General features: G+C 50.6%; 1 protein-coding gene across 1 annotated transcript in view; it reads left to right on the top strand.

Annotated features, from left to right (window-relative positions):
- Nucleotides 1–13,654, top strand: part of STARD10 (StAR related lipid transfer domain containing 10) — a 42,493-nt gene that overhangs the window by 13,078 nt on the left and 15,761 nt on the right. Inside the window, exons 2-3 of the mRNA XM_058184811.1 lie at nt 9,480–9,627; nt 11,020–11,123. Coding sequence (XP_058040794.1) covers nt 9,480–9,627; nt 11,020–11,123 — 252 coding nt within the window. The remainder of the gene's footprint in view (nt 1–9,479; nt 9,628–11,019; nt 11,124–13,654) is intronic.

The following is a 13,654-nucleotide window of genomic DNA, read 5'->3' as shown; positions in this document are numbered from 1 at the left end:
CCTCTTGTCCCAGAACCGGCCTCCTCACAGCTGGATGACAAGCGGTCAGTCGGCTCTCCTTTGCATTCCGAAGCCTCATCATGGCCGCAAGGAGGAATTGGGCCTCGGTGGTCTTGCGTCAGGAGCTAAAAATGGCCCTTTAATTCTGCCCCGGGAGCCATGAGGGGCTTGGAGAAGGAGAGCTCTGCTGAGTTGGCTGCTGAGTCTGCAGGTTGGAAGGGACTTTGGAGGTCATCTAGTCCAACCCCCTCCTTGGGCAGGAGACCCTATAACATTTCAGACAAGCGACTGTCAGGGGTCAGGGGTCCCCAACCCCCAGGTCTCAGCCCACTACTGGGCCATGGCCTATTTCAGGGGTCTCCAACCTTGGTCCCTTTAAGACTTGTGGACTTCAACTCCCAGATTCCCTCAGCCAGCAAACCTGGGAGTTGAAGTCCACAAGTCTTAAAGGGACCAAGGTTGGAGACCCCTGGCCCGTTTGGAACTGGGCCGTGCAAGTGCTCCACTTGCAGTCAAGCTGTTGCTGCTGCTGTTGTTGTTGTTGCTCTTCTTCCTCCTCGTCCTCTTCCTCCTGCTCCCCTTCCTTTCCCCCTCCCCCTCCTCTCCTCTCCCTCCTCCTCCTCCCCCACCATTCCTTCCCCCTCCCCCTCCCTCTCTTCGGCACATAATTCATTCTCGGTTCTGGCAAGGAGAGGGAAGTCGCACTTTCACTTCTTCTTCTTCTTCTTCCTCCCCCCCATCAGCCGCTCAGAGCTTGGCAAGGGAGCCCGTTGAGAGTCACTTTGACTTCGCCATTAATATTAACGTCTGGATTGTTCCACTTCCATCTTTGCTTCTCTGTGCGGCTCAAAGCCTCTTCCTTCCTTTTCATCCGAGGCTCTCAAATCAAAGCTTTGATTCCGGTTGCTCTTCCACCCAGTTCTGCCTGCAGGTGGGGGTGCAACGGGCATCCTTATCTCGCCCCCCCACCCTTCCCCACTCCACTGTTTATCCAAACGGGGTTCTCGTTTTGCATGCATTGCACATCAGGGTTTTTAGCAGCCAAGGCCTGACTGGGGTTGTAAAGCTAGAGTAGAGCTCCTCTTTGCATCTCCATTGCAAAGCTGGAGTAAACCGCCTCCTTGCAACCCCATTGCAAAGCTGGAGTAAACCTCTTTGCAACCACATTGTAAAGGTGGAGAAACTTCCTCTTTGGCTCGCTATTGTAAACCCAGAGTAAATCTCCTGGTTGCAACACGATTGAAAATCAGAAGTTAACTTTCCCCTCACGTCCCCATTGTAAAGCTGGAGTAAACCTTCTTGCATCCCCATTGCAAAGCTGAATTAAACCTTGCACCCCTGTTGTAAAGTAGGAGTAAATCCCTTTGCATCCCCCATTGCAAAGCTAAGAATAAAATCCCCATTGTAAAGCAGGAGTAAACCTCCTCCTCGCACCCCTTGCTCCCTCCGTGATCCCCTGCCCTTTCCTCAGCTTCTCTCTCTTTCACAACTACAGCTCCATTTTTTGTAAAGACTTCAGAAATCTTTACTCCGATGTGTAAAAAGGAGTGAGCTGGCTTCCCTGATCTGACCATGCTGGCCCTGTGGGCTAATGCTCAGTCTAGATCAGCGGTCACCAACTGGTGGTCTGTGGGAATATTTTGGTGGTCCACAGAAAAATTAATTGCATTTTTTTATATTGCACTCAATCAGGGGTCTTCAAACTACGGCCCCTGGGATGGATTCGTGCAATGAACGTTTGTGTTGCTGCAGAGAGTCTCCCCCTTCGGGGTCTTTTTGTGCAGGTCGGAGGGGTGCAGAAATTCCGATTCGGGGTCTGCTTCAGCCTCCTGGTGGGGGGCTTTGGGCGAAGGCTGGTGGCAAAGAGCCAGAGGGCCTCGTTCCAGTGGGACTGTATCATGGCCTGGAACTGGCTGACCATCTCAGCCCGCTGAGTCTCCAGGTGCCAGTATCTGGCCTTGCACTCCCGCAGGTCTTCCCTCTGCTTGGAAAGCCTATGCTCCTAGTCCTCAGTGAGGTGCTTCTACTGAGCCTCCTTCTCGGCCAGATCCAATTTGAGCTGAGCAGCTGTTTGGCCAACTCTTTCTCCTGGTGGCTCCTTAGCTCCAGCAACTGCTTCCTGTTGGGGCCCTAAGGAGCCCAGGCAGGGTGGCGAGGAGGGGCTGGAAGGGGAGGGGCGAGTAGAGTACGGTGAGGCGCCCCTCGACGTGAGTGACATCGAGTTGACCACACCCACCCAGTCACATGACCACCTAGCCACGCCCACCCAGCCGGTCATTAGGCAGATCATATTAATGGTCCGCGGGATTTGAGATTATGCATTTAGTGGTCCCTGAGGGTCCGAAGGGTTGGGGACCCCTGGACTAGATGACCTCCAAGGCCGCTTTCAGCCTGGATTCTATGACTTTGAGGCTCAACCTCTCTCTTGCTGTATACAGGCAGTCCTTGACCTACAACACTTCACTTAGTGACTGAAGCTACAACAGCACTGAAAAAAATGACCTCTGACCATTTTTCACACTTACGACCACTGCAGCATCCCCGTGATTACGTGATCAAAATTCAGATGCTTGGCAACTGATTCATATTTATGACGGTTGTAGCGTCCCTGGGGTCATGTGATCCCCTTTTGCGACCGTTTGACAAGCAAGGGGAAGCCAAATTCACTTAACGACCATGTGACTAACTTAACAACCGCAGCGATTCCCTGAACAACCGTGGCATGAAAGGTCATAACATGGGACCAAACTCGGTTAACAAATGTCTCGCTTAGCAGCAGAAATTTTGGGCCCCGTTACAGTTGTAAGTCGAGGACTCTCTGTATTTTGGCTGGGCGTGCGCCAGGAAAGCTTTTGCAGCTGCTGAAGTCGCAGGTGGAAAAAAACAACAGGCTGGCACCCCAGGTGAGAAAGCGGCTGTTCAGGAGTCGGTCGGCACATTGGCTCCGTCATGCGCAGAGGCACCGCCAGCAACCTGCTTTCTGTCCCTGGGGGCAGCGGGCACTCTGCCCTCCGTGGGGGGAAGTGATGCATCTCTTTGAACCACCAACATGATATTGAAATGAAGACTGGGGGGGGGGGATTGCAGGACCCGGGGAGAAAAGAGAGACACCCCCCCTCCTGTGGCATCTGGCGCAGTTCCAGATTGGCGAAAGGGAGATCGAAGCATCGATAGGAAATCTATGAGAATCCGCTCGCTTGGTGGCCTTATTGGAAGGGAAGGGACCAGCTACTTCGGTCTGGAGGGGCGTCCTTGGAGGGACCCCCAGAAACCCAGGTGGGGTGGGGGAACCTGAACACACAAGGGGGGCCTGGGAGTGGCAGGGAATTCAATCAAGGGAGAATTTATATTTATTTGTTTACTTGTATCCCACATTTGTTATTATTGTAGATAATTCAAGGTGGGGAACATCATTCATATTTTGCCCGCAAACAACAACCCTGTGAGGTGGGTTGGACAGGACCAGCTGAGGGAGGGAATGGGCCAAAGTCTCTCAGCTGATTTTCAAGTCTAAGGCGAAACTAGAACTCACCATCTCCTGGTGATTGGCCCAGAGTCACCCAGCACCCAACTTTGAACGGGCACTAAACGAATGGTGTAAGTTGACCACTATCTGAAAGTCATTTTTCCCCCCATGATTTATAATTCCAAATGGTCATTAATCAAATGGACGTAAGTTGAGGACTCCCTGTAAGTCACTTTTTTCTGCGCTTTTTTAACTTCAGATGGTCAGTAAGGAACGGTCGTAAGTCGAGGACTGCCTGCAAGTCCCTTGTTAGTGCTGTTTTGTAAGTGAACGGTTGTAAGTCGAGGATGACCTGTATCCCATTTTTTTCCAATTCTACTGTAGCTAAATGGCCACTGAGCCAAACGGTCGTAAGTCTAAAACTTCCTGCACAGCTACGCATATTGATGGGTGTGCCGAATGCATAAATATATTTAAAAGTCTCCTCATGCAGACATTTAGAGCCTCGTTCCTGGAGGCTGGCCTTTTATTTTAGACTGCCAGTTGCCAGGAGGAGCTGGTAGAAGAAATTCCAGGAGATTAAAAAAATACAAAAACAAAATTTAAGTCCCAGATTCCCAATGACGCCACGGAGTATTTTTAACAAATCGTGGCTCTTCTGTAGACTTGAAAACCAGCAGGATGAAAGCCAAGAAAGAAATCGAGGGAATGAGAATAACAGGATATATCAGCTGAAAAACCATCAACCTATAAAGGAATAAAAGGCCTAAAAGGCTGTTTAATTGGGAGCCAACATTCTTCTCGCTTTACATATTTTTGCATATCTGTTCTCACTCGGTCATTATGCTGATGTTGGAATCGTTGCAGCTTTGCAGTTCATTCACAGTCGCTGGGGGTCGGCTGACATATGCGTTGAATAAATTAATGGTTAAAGTCGATCGGATTAATCAGCCAGATGTTGAGACTGGATATGGCCACTTTTGTTGGCCTGTGGACTCCTTCCTGAGGATTTGGGATCGACAGGTGTGGATGTGAGGGGCTCCTTGGTGCTCTCTGAGCGGGGTGGGTTTCTTGCAAATGTTTCATAACCCAACTAGGGAACATCATCAGTGCTGGAAGGAGGGAGCAGGAGGAGAGCAACAGCCCTTAGACTTATATGCTTCTTCACAGTGCTCTAAAGCCCTCTCTAAGCGGTTTACAGAGTCAGCCTCTTGCCTTCCAACAATCTGGGTCCTCATTTTACCCTCCTTGGAAGGATGGAAGGCTGAGTCAACCTGGAGCTGGTGAGACTCGAACTGCTGACCTGCTGGTAGCTGGCAGTCAGCAGCAATAGCCTGCATTACTGCACTCTAACCTCTGGGCCAGCACACTTAATCTTAATAACAATGAAGTTGGACGGAACCTTGGTGGTCTTCTACTCCAACCCCTTGTCCCAGCAGGAGACCTTATACAATTTCAGACAAATGGCTGTCTAGTCTCGTCTTAAAAACTTCCAGTGTTGGAGCATCCACAACTTCTGGTGGCAAGCTGTTCCGCTGGTTCATTGTCCTTGGTGTCAGGAAGTTTCTCTTTGATTCCAGGTTGCTTTTCTCTTTGATTCGTCTCCATCCCTTGTTGTTGTTTCTTCTCCTGCCTTCAGGGGCTTTGGAGAATAAATGGATGCCCCTCTTCTATGGGGCAGCCCCCCAAATATTGGAAGGCTGCTATCCTTTGCAAGAAGTCCTCTTTGGCCTCATCCCCCCAGGGTGGAAAATTCAGCCTTTGAAACCAGCACAGTTATGCAATGTGGCCCCGGAAGAAAAGACTTCCTGATGCTCACCGCAGAGGATGCTCACAGCTGGCGATGGCTCTCAGGTTGCAGGGTCCCGACCTGTGTGGGGGGGCAGAGACCCCCCCCCCTCTGCTTTTGTTCGGCAGGTGCTGCTGGTCGGCTGGCTGGGTGGCAGGAGAGGCATGATTTCATGGGGGGGCGATGAAATATTTAGTGGCTCGCCTTGCCAGCCGGCGTAAATTATAACGTGATTAATAATGAGAGAGTATAGAAAGCGAAACCTGAGGCCCACGTTTGGCTGGGAACGCAGGGCCGACACGTGACAGTCCGCTGGTGGCACAAGGGACCTGTGCGTGCCTGCCCACATGCACAGACACACGTGTGTGTGTGTGTGTGTGTGTGTGTAGTAGTAGTAGTAGTAGTAGTAGAGCTTTGGACAATCCAGAGAATAAGAGCGATGCAGATTTCAGGTACAAAACAAGAATCTAACCCTGTGTTTCCGGACCTCAAGAAGTTGAAGAGGGGTGGACTTCAACTCCCAGAATTCCCCAGCCAGGTGGCTGGGGAATTCTGGGAGTTGAAGTCCACCCCTCTTCAACTTCTTGAGGTCTAGAAACATAGCTCAAGATGCTACATCAAGTCAAGAACAATTACAAAGATTCCCCTTAATAACTGTGGCAAGAAAGGTCTTAAAATGGGACAAAACTCACTTAACAAAGGCCTTGCTTAACGTCAGGATGGTTAATGGGGCCCATTAACCACCCCAACGAAGCTATCGAAGTGCTGTCCCGGTGTCTGGAGGCCGTACGGGTCTGGATGGGGAGAAACAGGCTCAAGCTCAATCCCGCCAAGACAGAGTGGCTGTGGATGCCGGCATCCCGGTACAGTCAGCTAAATCCGCGGCTGACCATCGGTGGCGAGTCATTGGCCCCGATGGAGAGGGTGCGCAACTTAGGCGTCCTCCTGGATGAACGGCTGTCTCTAGAAGATCATTTGACGGCCGTCTCCAGGAGAGCGTTCTACCAGGTTCGCCTGGTACGCCAGTTGCGCCCCTTTCTGGACTGGGATGCCCTATGCACGGTCACCCACGCACTCGTGACGTCTCGCCTGGATTACTGCAATGCTCTCTACATGGGGCTCCCCTTGAGGGGCATCCGGAGGCTACAGTTAGTCCAGAATGCGGCTGCGCGGGTGATAGACGGAGCCCCTCGTGGCTCCCGCATGACACCCATCCTGCGCAGACTGCACTGGCTACCTGTGGCCTTCCGGGTGCGCTTCAAGGTTCTGGTGACCACCTTTAAAGCGCTCCATGGCATTGGGCGGGTTATTCTGGGACCGCCTACTGCTACGAATACCTCTCACCGACCCGTGCGCTCTCATAGAGAGGGTCTCCTCAGGGTGCCGTCAGCGAGGCAATGTCGTCTGGCGGCGCCCAGGGGAAGGGCCTTCTCTGTGGGGGCTCCCACCCTCTGGTACGAACTACCCCCCGGACTTCGTCAGCTTTGGACCTTCGGACCTTCCGCCGCGGGCTTAAAACATACCTATTTAATTGTGCAGGACTGAGCTAGATTTTAAATTTATGGGTTTTAATTGGGTTTTGTTTTTATATTTTAATAACGGGCTTTAGAATAAGTTTTTTAATTGTTTTATATTGTATTTATGTATTATGTATTTTTAAGTGCCTGTAAACCGCCCTGAGTCCTTCGGGAGATAGGGCGGTATATAAATATGATTAATAATAATAATAATAATAATAATAATAATAATAATAATAATAATAATAATAATAATAATAATAATAAGTCAGGGACTCCCTGCATTTTGTCGCGGTTTTGGTGAATGCATTGCAAATTCATTGCAAAGGACTGAGGGCAATGTGATGGAGAAGGCAGGGCGAGCGGAAGATGCTGGCCAGGGGTCTAGATGTTGGAGCAGGTGGTCCAAGAAGGAGTAGTGAATTCGTAGTGAATTCCAGTACTTAGGATATGCCTTGTCCAGCTTGGGAAAATCAGGAAGTCCAGGCAGTTCAAATGAAGATTTATTGCAAGCTTAAACTCTCTACAAGAATCTGAACTACTAACAGTCCAAGCAAATTGACTGTAGATAAGAGTCAACAGAACTGAAGAAGATTCTTGGATGAGAAGCGAAACCTCTTCAAAAACAAAACAACACAGTCCAGTTGTCTCTTGTAAAAGTACCTGCGGGACAACCATGACTTGGAAGACTGAGAATCGCCATAGATAAGAGAATTTCAACAGAATTCAAGGGGGGGGCTTGACTTAGATCTCCTGTGAGTGGAGAAGGACTCAAAACCAATGATGTGTTTGACGCCTCCGTCCCTCAGGCTCAGCCTGGACATCTACAAGCTTCCTTCCAGGGCTAGTTTTTAGACTGGGGATGTGGGAAAGACCTTTTGATCATGTGACCATGAGGATGCTGTGACAGTCATAAGACCGAGGACTGGGTCATAAGTGCCTTTTTTGTAGCTCCAAACCATCACTAAACTCAGGATCGTATGTCCTGTAGCTTATATTCCTGTAGTTAGTTATCTGTACATGTAGTCCTTGACTTACAACGGTTCATTTAGTGACTGTTCGAAGTCACAACATTCCTGAAAAAAGTGATTTATGGCCATTTTTTCACACTCATGACAGTGGCCGCATCCCCAGGGTCATGTGATCACAATTCATACCCTTGGCAACTGGTTCATATTTATGACGGTCGCAGCGTCCCGGGGTCACGTGATCCCCTTTTGCGACCTTCTGACAAGCAAAGTCAATGGGAGAAGCCAGATCCGCTTAATGACCGTGTGACTCACTTAACAACTGCAGTGATTCACTTAACAGCTGTGGCAGGAAAGGTCCTAAAATGGGAGCAAACCTCACTTGACAAATGTTTCACTGAGCAACAGAAATTTTGGGCTCTATTGTGGTCATAAGTCGAGGACTACCGGTATAGGTAATGATAAAAATTTTGAAATTTTATACTCCTTTTATCCCAGGTGTCTCCAACCTTGGTCCCTTTAAGACTTGTGGACTTCAACTCCCAGAGTTCCTCAGCCAGCTTTGCTTTGCTTTGCTGGCTGAGGGACTCTGGGAGTTGAAGTCCACAAGTCTTAAGGGACCAAAGTTGGAGACCCTTGTTTTATCCAGCAATAAAATCCTCCGAATTCAGTGGGGCTTTTTTCTAGTCAGTGGGCTGTCCCATAAGGGGAAAAATTAATAATGCTATTATTCGATCACTTCTAAAATCCAATTGTTTTATTTTTGTTTGTAACTGCCTCCTATTACAATATTTATATATAGCTGTTATGTTTGTATGCCTACTTCCACGCTCTGCGAGAGAGAAGGGCAGTTCTCTAAACGAATAAATAAAAAATATATCAATAATGCATCTCTTCCTAAAGTATTTTTAACACGAAAAGCATCTCTGAATTTGCCTATCAGCTTTCCTTTTCTTCCAGTGGCATCTTGGAAGGGAGACTCTCCTGCCACGTTTCTGGGACGAAGGTTTCCTTTCATTATTTTAATGAGTCATTAGCTTAAAAGCGCATCATTAACTCTAATTGTTTGGCTGGTGGCGAGAAAGAGGAGATTTTGCTAGACACTCGACCTGTGGGCGGAATCCAAGTGGCAGCAATTGTCTTTCTGGATTCAGAGCAAGGGAAGTATGGGTAGTCCTCAACTTACAACAGTTCATTTAGTGACCATTCAAATTACAATGGCGCTGAAAAAAATGTGTGACCATTTTTCACACTTGCGACCGTTGTAGCATCCCCAGGGCCACGTGATCAAAATTCAGATGCTTGGCAACTGACTCATATTTATGACGGTCGCGGTGGCCCGGAGTCACGCGGTCCCCTTTTACGACCTTCTGACAAGCAAAGTCAGTGGGGAAGCCAGATCCGCTTAGCGACCGTGTGACTCACTTAACAGCTGCAATGATTCACTTAACAGCTGTGGCAAGGAAGGTCGTACAATGGGGCAAAATCACTTAAGAACCGTCTTGCTTCTCAACAGAATGTTTGTGGTCCGTTGTGGTCGTATATTTCACAGATTTTTGGGATCAATTGTGGCAAGAAAGGTCGTAAAATGGGACAGAGCCAATGCAACGTCTTGCTTAGCGACGGGAGTTTTGGCCTCCGTTGTGGTCGTAAGTCGAGGACTAACCATAACCGGAAAGCCGTCCTGTGGAACGTAGCGGGGCTTCCTCCCGCGTAATCCTCCGGGGGTTTCTCTCCAGTGCAGGATGGATTGCAAAGAGATCTCCGCGGAAACGCTATACGACGTGCTGCACGACATCGAGTACAGGAAAAAGTGGGATACCAACGTCATCGAGACCTTCGACATCGGCAAGCTGACCGTCAACGCAGATGTGGGATACTACGCCTGTGAGAAAATGGGGCGGACTGTGGCGGGGGGGGGGGGAGGCGGGAACAGAGAAGCCCCAGAGGGAGGCCCAGGTGTGGGGACTCACCCCGGGGTGCCCAGTCACGGTTTTGGATTTGATATTTAGAGCAGGAAGCTTCGTCATCAAATATAGGCAGTCTTCGATAGTCGTTTCGTGACCCAGCTAGGGAACATCATCAGTGCCAGGAGGGAGTAGAGGGTTTGCCCTCTGTTTACATACAGACGGCTTGTCCGATCAGTGTTACCCTGATCAAGGAACAACCAACTCAGACCAACAATCAAAAAGTAAAGAACGGCCTAATCAAGGAACCACCAAGAAAACCCCCCACTCCCACTGACAGGGCCCTTCTAGCACTGATGGCGTTATCTAGTTGGGTGATGAAACATCTGCAAGGAACCCACCAAGCTCAGAGAGCACCTAGGACCCCACAGTCCTCCTCCTCCTCCTTCCTCCTCCTCCTCCTTCCTCCTCCTCCTCTTCTTCCTTTCCCTTCCCCCCTCCTCCTCTCCCTCCTCCTCTTCCTCCTCCCTCTTTCCCCCTCCTCCCACTTCTCCCCCTCCCCCTCTCTTCTTCCTCCCCCTTCCCTCCTCCTCCTCCTCCTCCTCCACAAACCCTATCCACTTCTAGCACTGATGGTGTTACCCAGTTGGGTCATGAAACGTCTGTGAGAAAACCACCAAGCTCAGAGAGCACCAAGGGCCCCACAGTCATCCTCCTCCTCCTTCCTCCTCCTCCTCCTTCCTCCTCCTCCTCTTCCTTCCTTCCCCTCCTCCTCCTCCTCCTCTTCCTCCTCCTCTTCCCCTCCTCCCACTTCTCCCCCTCCCCCTCCCCCTCTCTTCCTCCTCCCCCTTCCCTCCTCCTCCTCCTCCACAAACCCTATCCACTTCTAGCACTGATGGTGTTACCCAGTTGGGTCATGAAACGTCTGCAAGAAAATCACCAAGCTCAGAGAGCACCAAGGGCCCCACAGTCATCCTCCTCCTCCCTGCAAGGCCCCCTCCCTTCCAGCACTGATTATGTTTCCTAGTTGGGTCATGAGACATCTGTAAGAAAGCCACCCAGCTCAGAGACCACCAAGGACCCCATCGTAGAAATTATCTCAGGTGTTTATTTATGCTAGATTAATTTCTGTGGAGGCGCGGGAATTAGCCTGGCTCAAAGGACGTTTAGGCTTGGCTCAGGCCCCTTCCTTCCTTCTAAGGACTCCCGGCTGGTGGAATCATTCAAATCCCACCCTGGATGTTTGGCTTCCCACCCAGAAGTGCCTTCCCATCTGAAGCAGAAATCAGCCGCTGAGGTTGTGCAGCTGTTTGGAGCCCCACCCCCACCCCCGACTCACCTGGGTCTCCTTCTCTTCTCCCCCCTCTGGCAGGGAAGTGTCCCAAGCCCTTGAAGAACCGGGATGTCATCACGCTCCGTTCCTGGCTGCCGATGGGCAGCGACTACATCATCATGAACTATTCGGTCAAGCACCCTGTAGGTATAGGGGGTTTCTGGGGTAGGGCTGGGGGGGCTGGGTGGGTGGGGGGAGCAGGGCATTTGCTGGGCAGCCTCAGTGGGGTCAGAAAGGCCAAGATGGTTTTGGAGCCACTCCCCGGTGCCATTGAAGCTCTGATAGAATAGAATAGAATAGAATTTTATTGGCCAAGTGTGATTGGACACACAAGGAATTTGTCTTGGTGCATATGCTCTCAGTGTACATAAAAGAAAAGATACGTTCATCAAGGTACAACATTTACAACACAATGGGAGTTGTAAATGTGGGAGGAGAATCGCCTTGGGAGGCAGGAGGAAGAGCTGCAGGCAAGAGGGATCTCGGCCCCTAGAAGGAATGGAGGGGGGGAGCCCTTCTGAAGGGCCCCTCCCCAAGGCAAGAGAGGAGAAAAATGCTTTCAGGATGTCCAAAGGGTTTAATCAACCTGCTTCTCCATCGTCTTCTCCAAGACCATCTCCATCTTCACCTCCATCTCCATTTCCACCTCCATCCAATCTCCATTTCCAGATTATCTCCATCCCATCTCCATCTCAACCTCCATCTCCAAGACCATCTCCACCTCCCCCCCCCCTCCAAGACTCTCCACCTCCATTCCCAGATTATCTCCACTCCCATCCCATCTCCATCTCCAGTCCCTTCTCCCTCCACCTCATCTCCATTTTTCTCTGATAGAGTAATGACTGCCAAATTATGACCAAGAAAAAACTCCAAATGAGAACCAGTGTGGACTCTAGTGGTTAAGATACCTGGCTGGAAAGCCAGAGGCTATGAGTTTATGTCCTGCCTTAGCTGGCTGGGCGACTTGGAGTCAATCACCAGGAGGAGGTGAGTTCTAGTTCCGCCTTGGGCATGAAAGTCAACCCTGTATCAGTTAGATCAGTGGGAGTCAACCTGGTCCCTACTGCCCACTAGTGGGTGTTCCAGCTTTCATGGTGGGTGGTAGGGGTTTTGTCAAATTGTCAAATTATAAATTTTATAAAGTAAAGTTACTTCCCTGCTTTATAAATCACCGTTACTGTGGAACCGGTGGGCGGTTAGAAAATTTTACTACTAATAGAGATACAAAAGTAGGTGGTAGGTATAAAAACGTTGACTACCCCTTAACTAGAACCTTTAAGTAAGAACAATCCTTGACTCCGTTTGGTGAAAAAGGTATAGTTTACCTTTGGTTAAGCAGACGACAGTCGACCAAAACCAGATCTAAGAGATCTTTCCCACACCAAATTCCCTAGAATAATTCTCCCTTGCCAGGAGCCTCCCCCGTCACCCGTTAGCCCTCGATGGTCCAATCAAACTAGATGCTGATGTTGCTGGAACGGACATTCCTTGGTATGCAAAGGACTGGATTCGAGTCTCCAGCCGGTACAGTGACCTGTGGGCTCCTCCACCCCCCCTCCCCTTCGGCTTCCCTTCCCCCCACCCCCTAGCAAAGGTGTAAGACAAATGTCAGGTGGCACGTCTGACCTTCTGCCTCCCTTAGAAAAAGTTGCTGTCATCGTTCCCACTGCTATCGCTTTCCACAGTTGACTCCTCATCTTCCGTCGCATTTCCCTCGTCTTCACTTGATGGCGGAGTGAACTCTATGACTTTGGCCCTCTTGTGTGCAGTTGTCTTGCGTTTGGCGGCTGGTTTCTTTCGCCCTGGGCTTTTGGGGGCCCATCGCAGGGAAGGGCAGTCGATCACCCCATGGCCCTTCTGTAGACACCGGACGCACCAGATTGGGCGTTGTCTGGCGCTGGGGCCCTGCCTGCCCGATCCTGGGGTCCTGTACTGTTGGTCGCAACTCTCAGCCAGGTGAAAGTCCACCTTGTGGGCTAGGTCATACCACTCCTGGAGGGTCTTGGCCGAACCTCTGCGCAGGCAGACGAAAAGCACTTCTGGATCCAAGCCTTGTTGGAAATACTCAATGAGCATTTCCTCCCCCTTTCTCCTGAGCTGATAGGGCAGAGGCCGGAACTCCTGGATGTAAGCGGCAGCGGTCCGTCCGCCCTGCTTGATGGTTTGCAGTTTTATCCTGGCCTTCCGATCAGCCAGAGGGTCCTCAAAGCGCTGCCTCAGGGCGGCCATGAAAGCCTTGAAGTGATGCAGCTCTTCGGCCTCCTCCTCATACAGGGTCACGGCCCAGTCGGCGGCCTCCCCGTCCAGGACTCTCACCACACAGTACACCCTGGCCTCGTCATTGGGGAGGACCGCTGCGTATCTTGTCATGAAAGACCATACTCGGACAAGCAATGTCCCCAACTGCTTCAGGTCCCCGTTGAATTTCACCTGTATCCGCAGTGGCCGACAATCACCTCTGGTCACCGGGGTGGCTCGGGCTGGTGGAAGGGCTGGGACCGGCGGTCGTGGGATGGGCTGAGCTGCAGCTGGTGCCGGCCTCCAGGGTGTGGCCTGGTCCACTGGATCACGAAGCATTAGCCCTGCAAAATGATCTCCAGACATGTCAAGTGCTCGCTCAACAGCCGTGGCTTGGAGGTTTCTCTTGGCCAATGTTGGCTTGATTGGATCCCAG

The sequence above is a fragment of the Ahaetulla prasina genome, chromosome 5 (genome assembly GCF_028640845.1).
Source record: "Ahaetulla prasina isolate Xishuangbanna chromosome 5, ASM2864084v1, whole genome shotgun sequence".
Lineage (NCBI taxonomy): Eukaryota > Metazoa > Chordata > Lepidosauria > Squamata > Colubridae > Ahaetulla > Ahaetulla prasina.
Note: the sequence above shows the minus strand (reverse complement) of the source record. Positions and strands in the feature narration are given on the sequence as shown.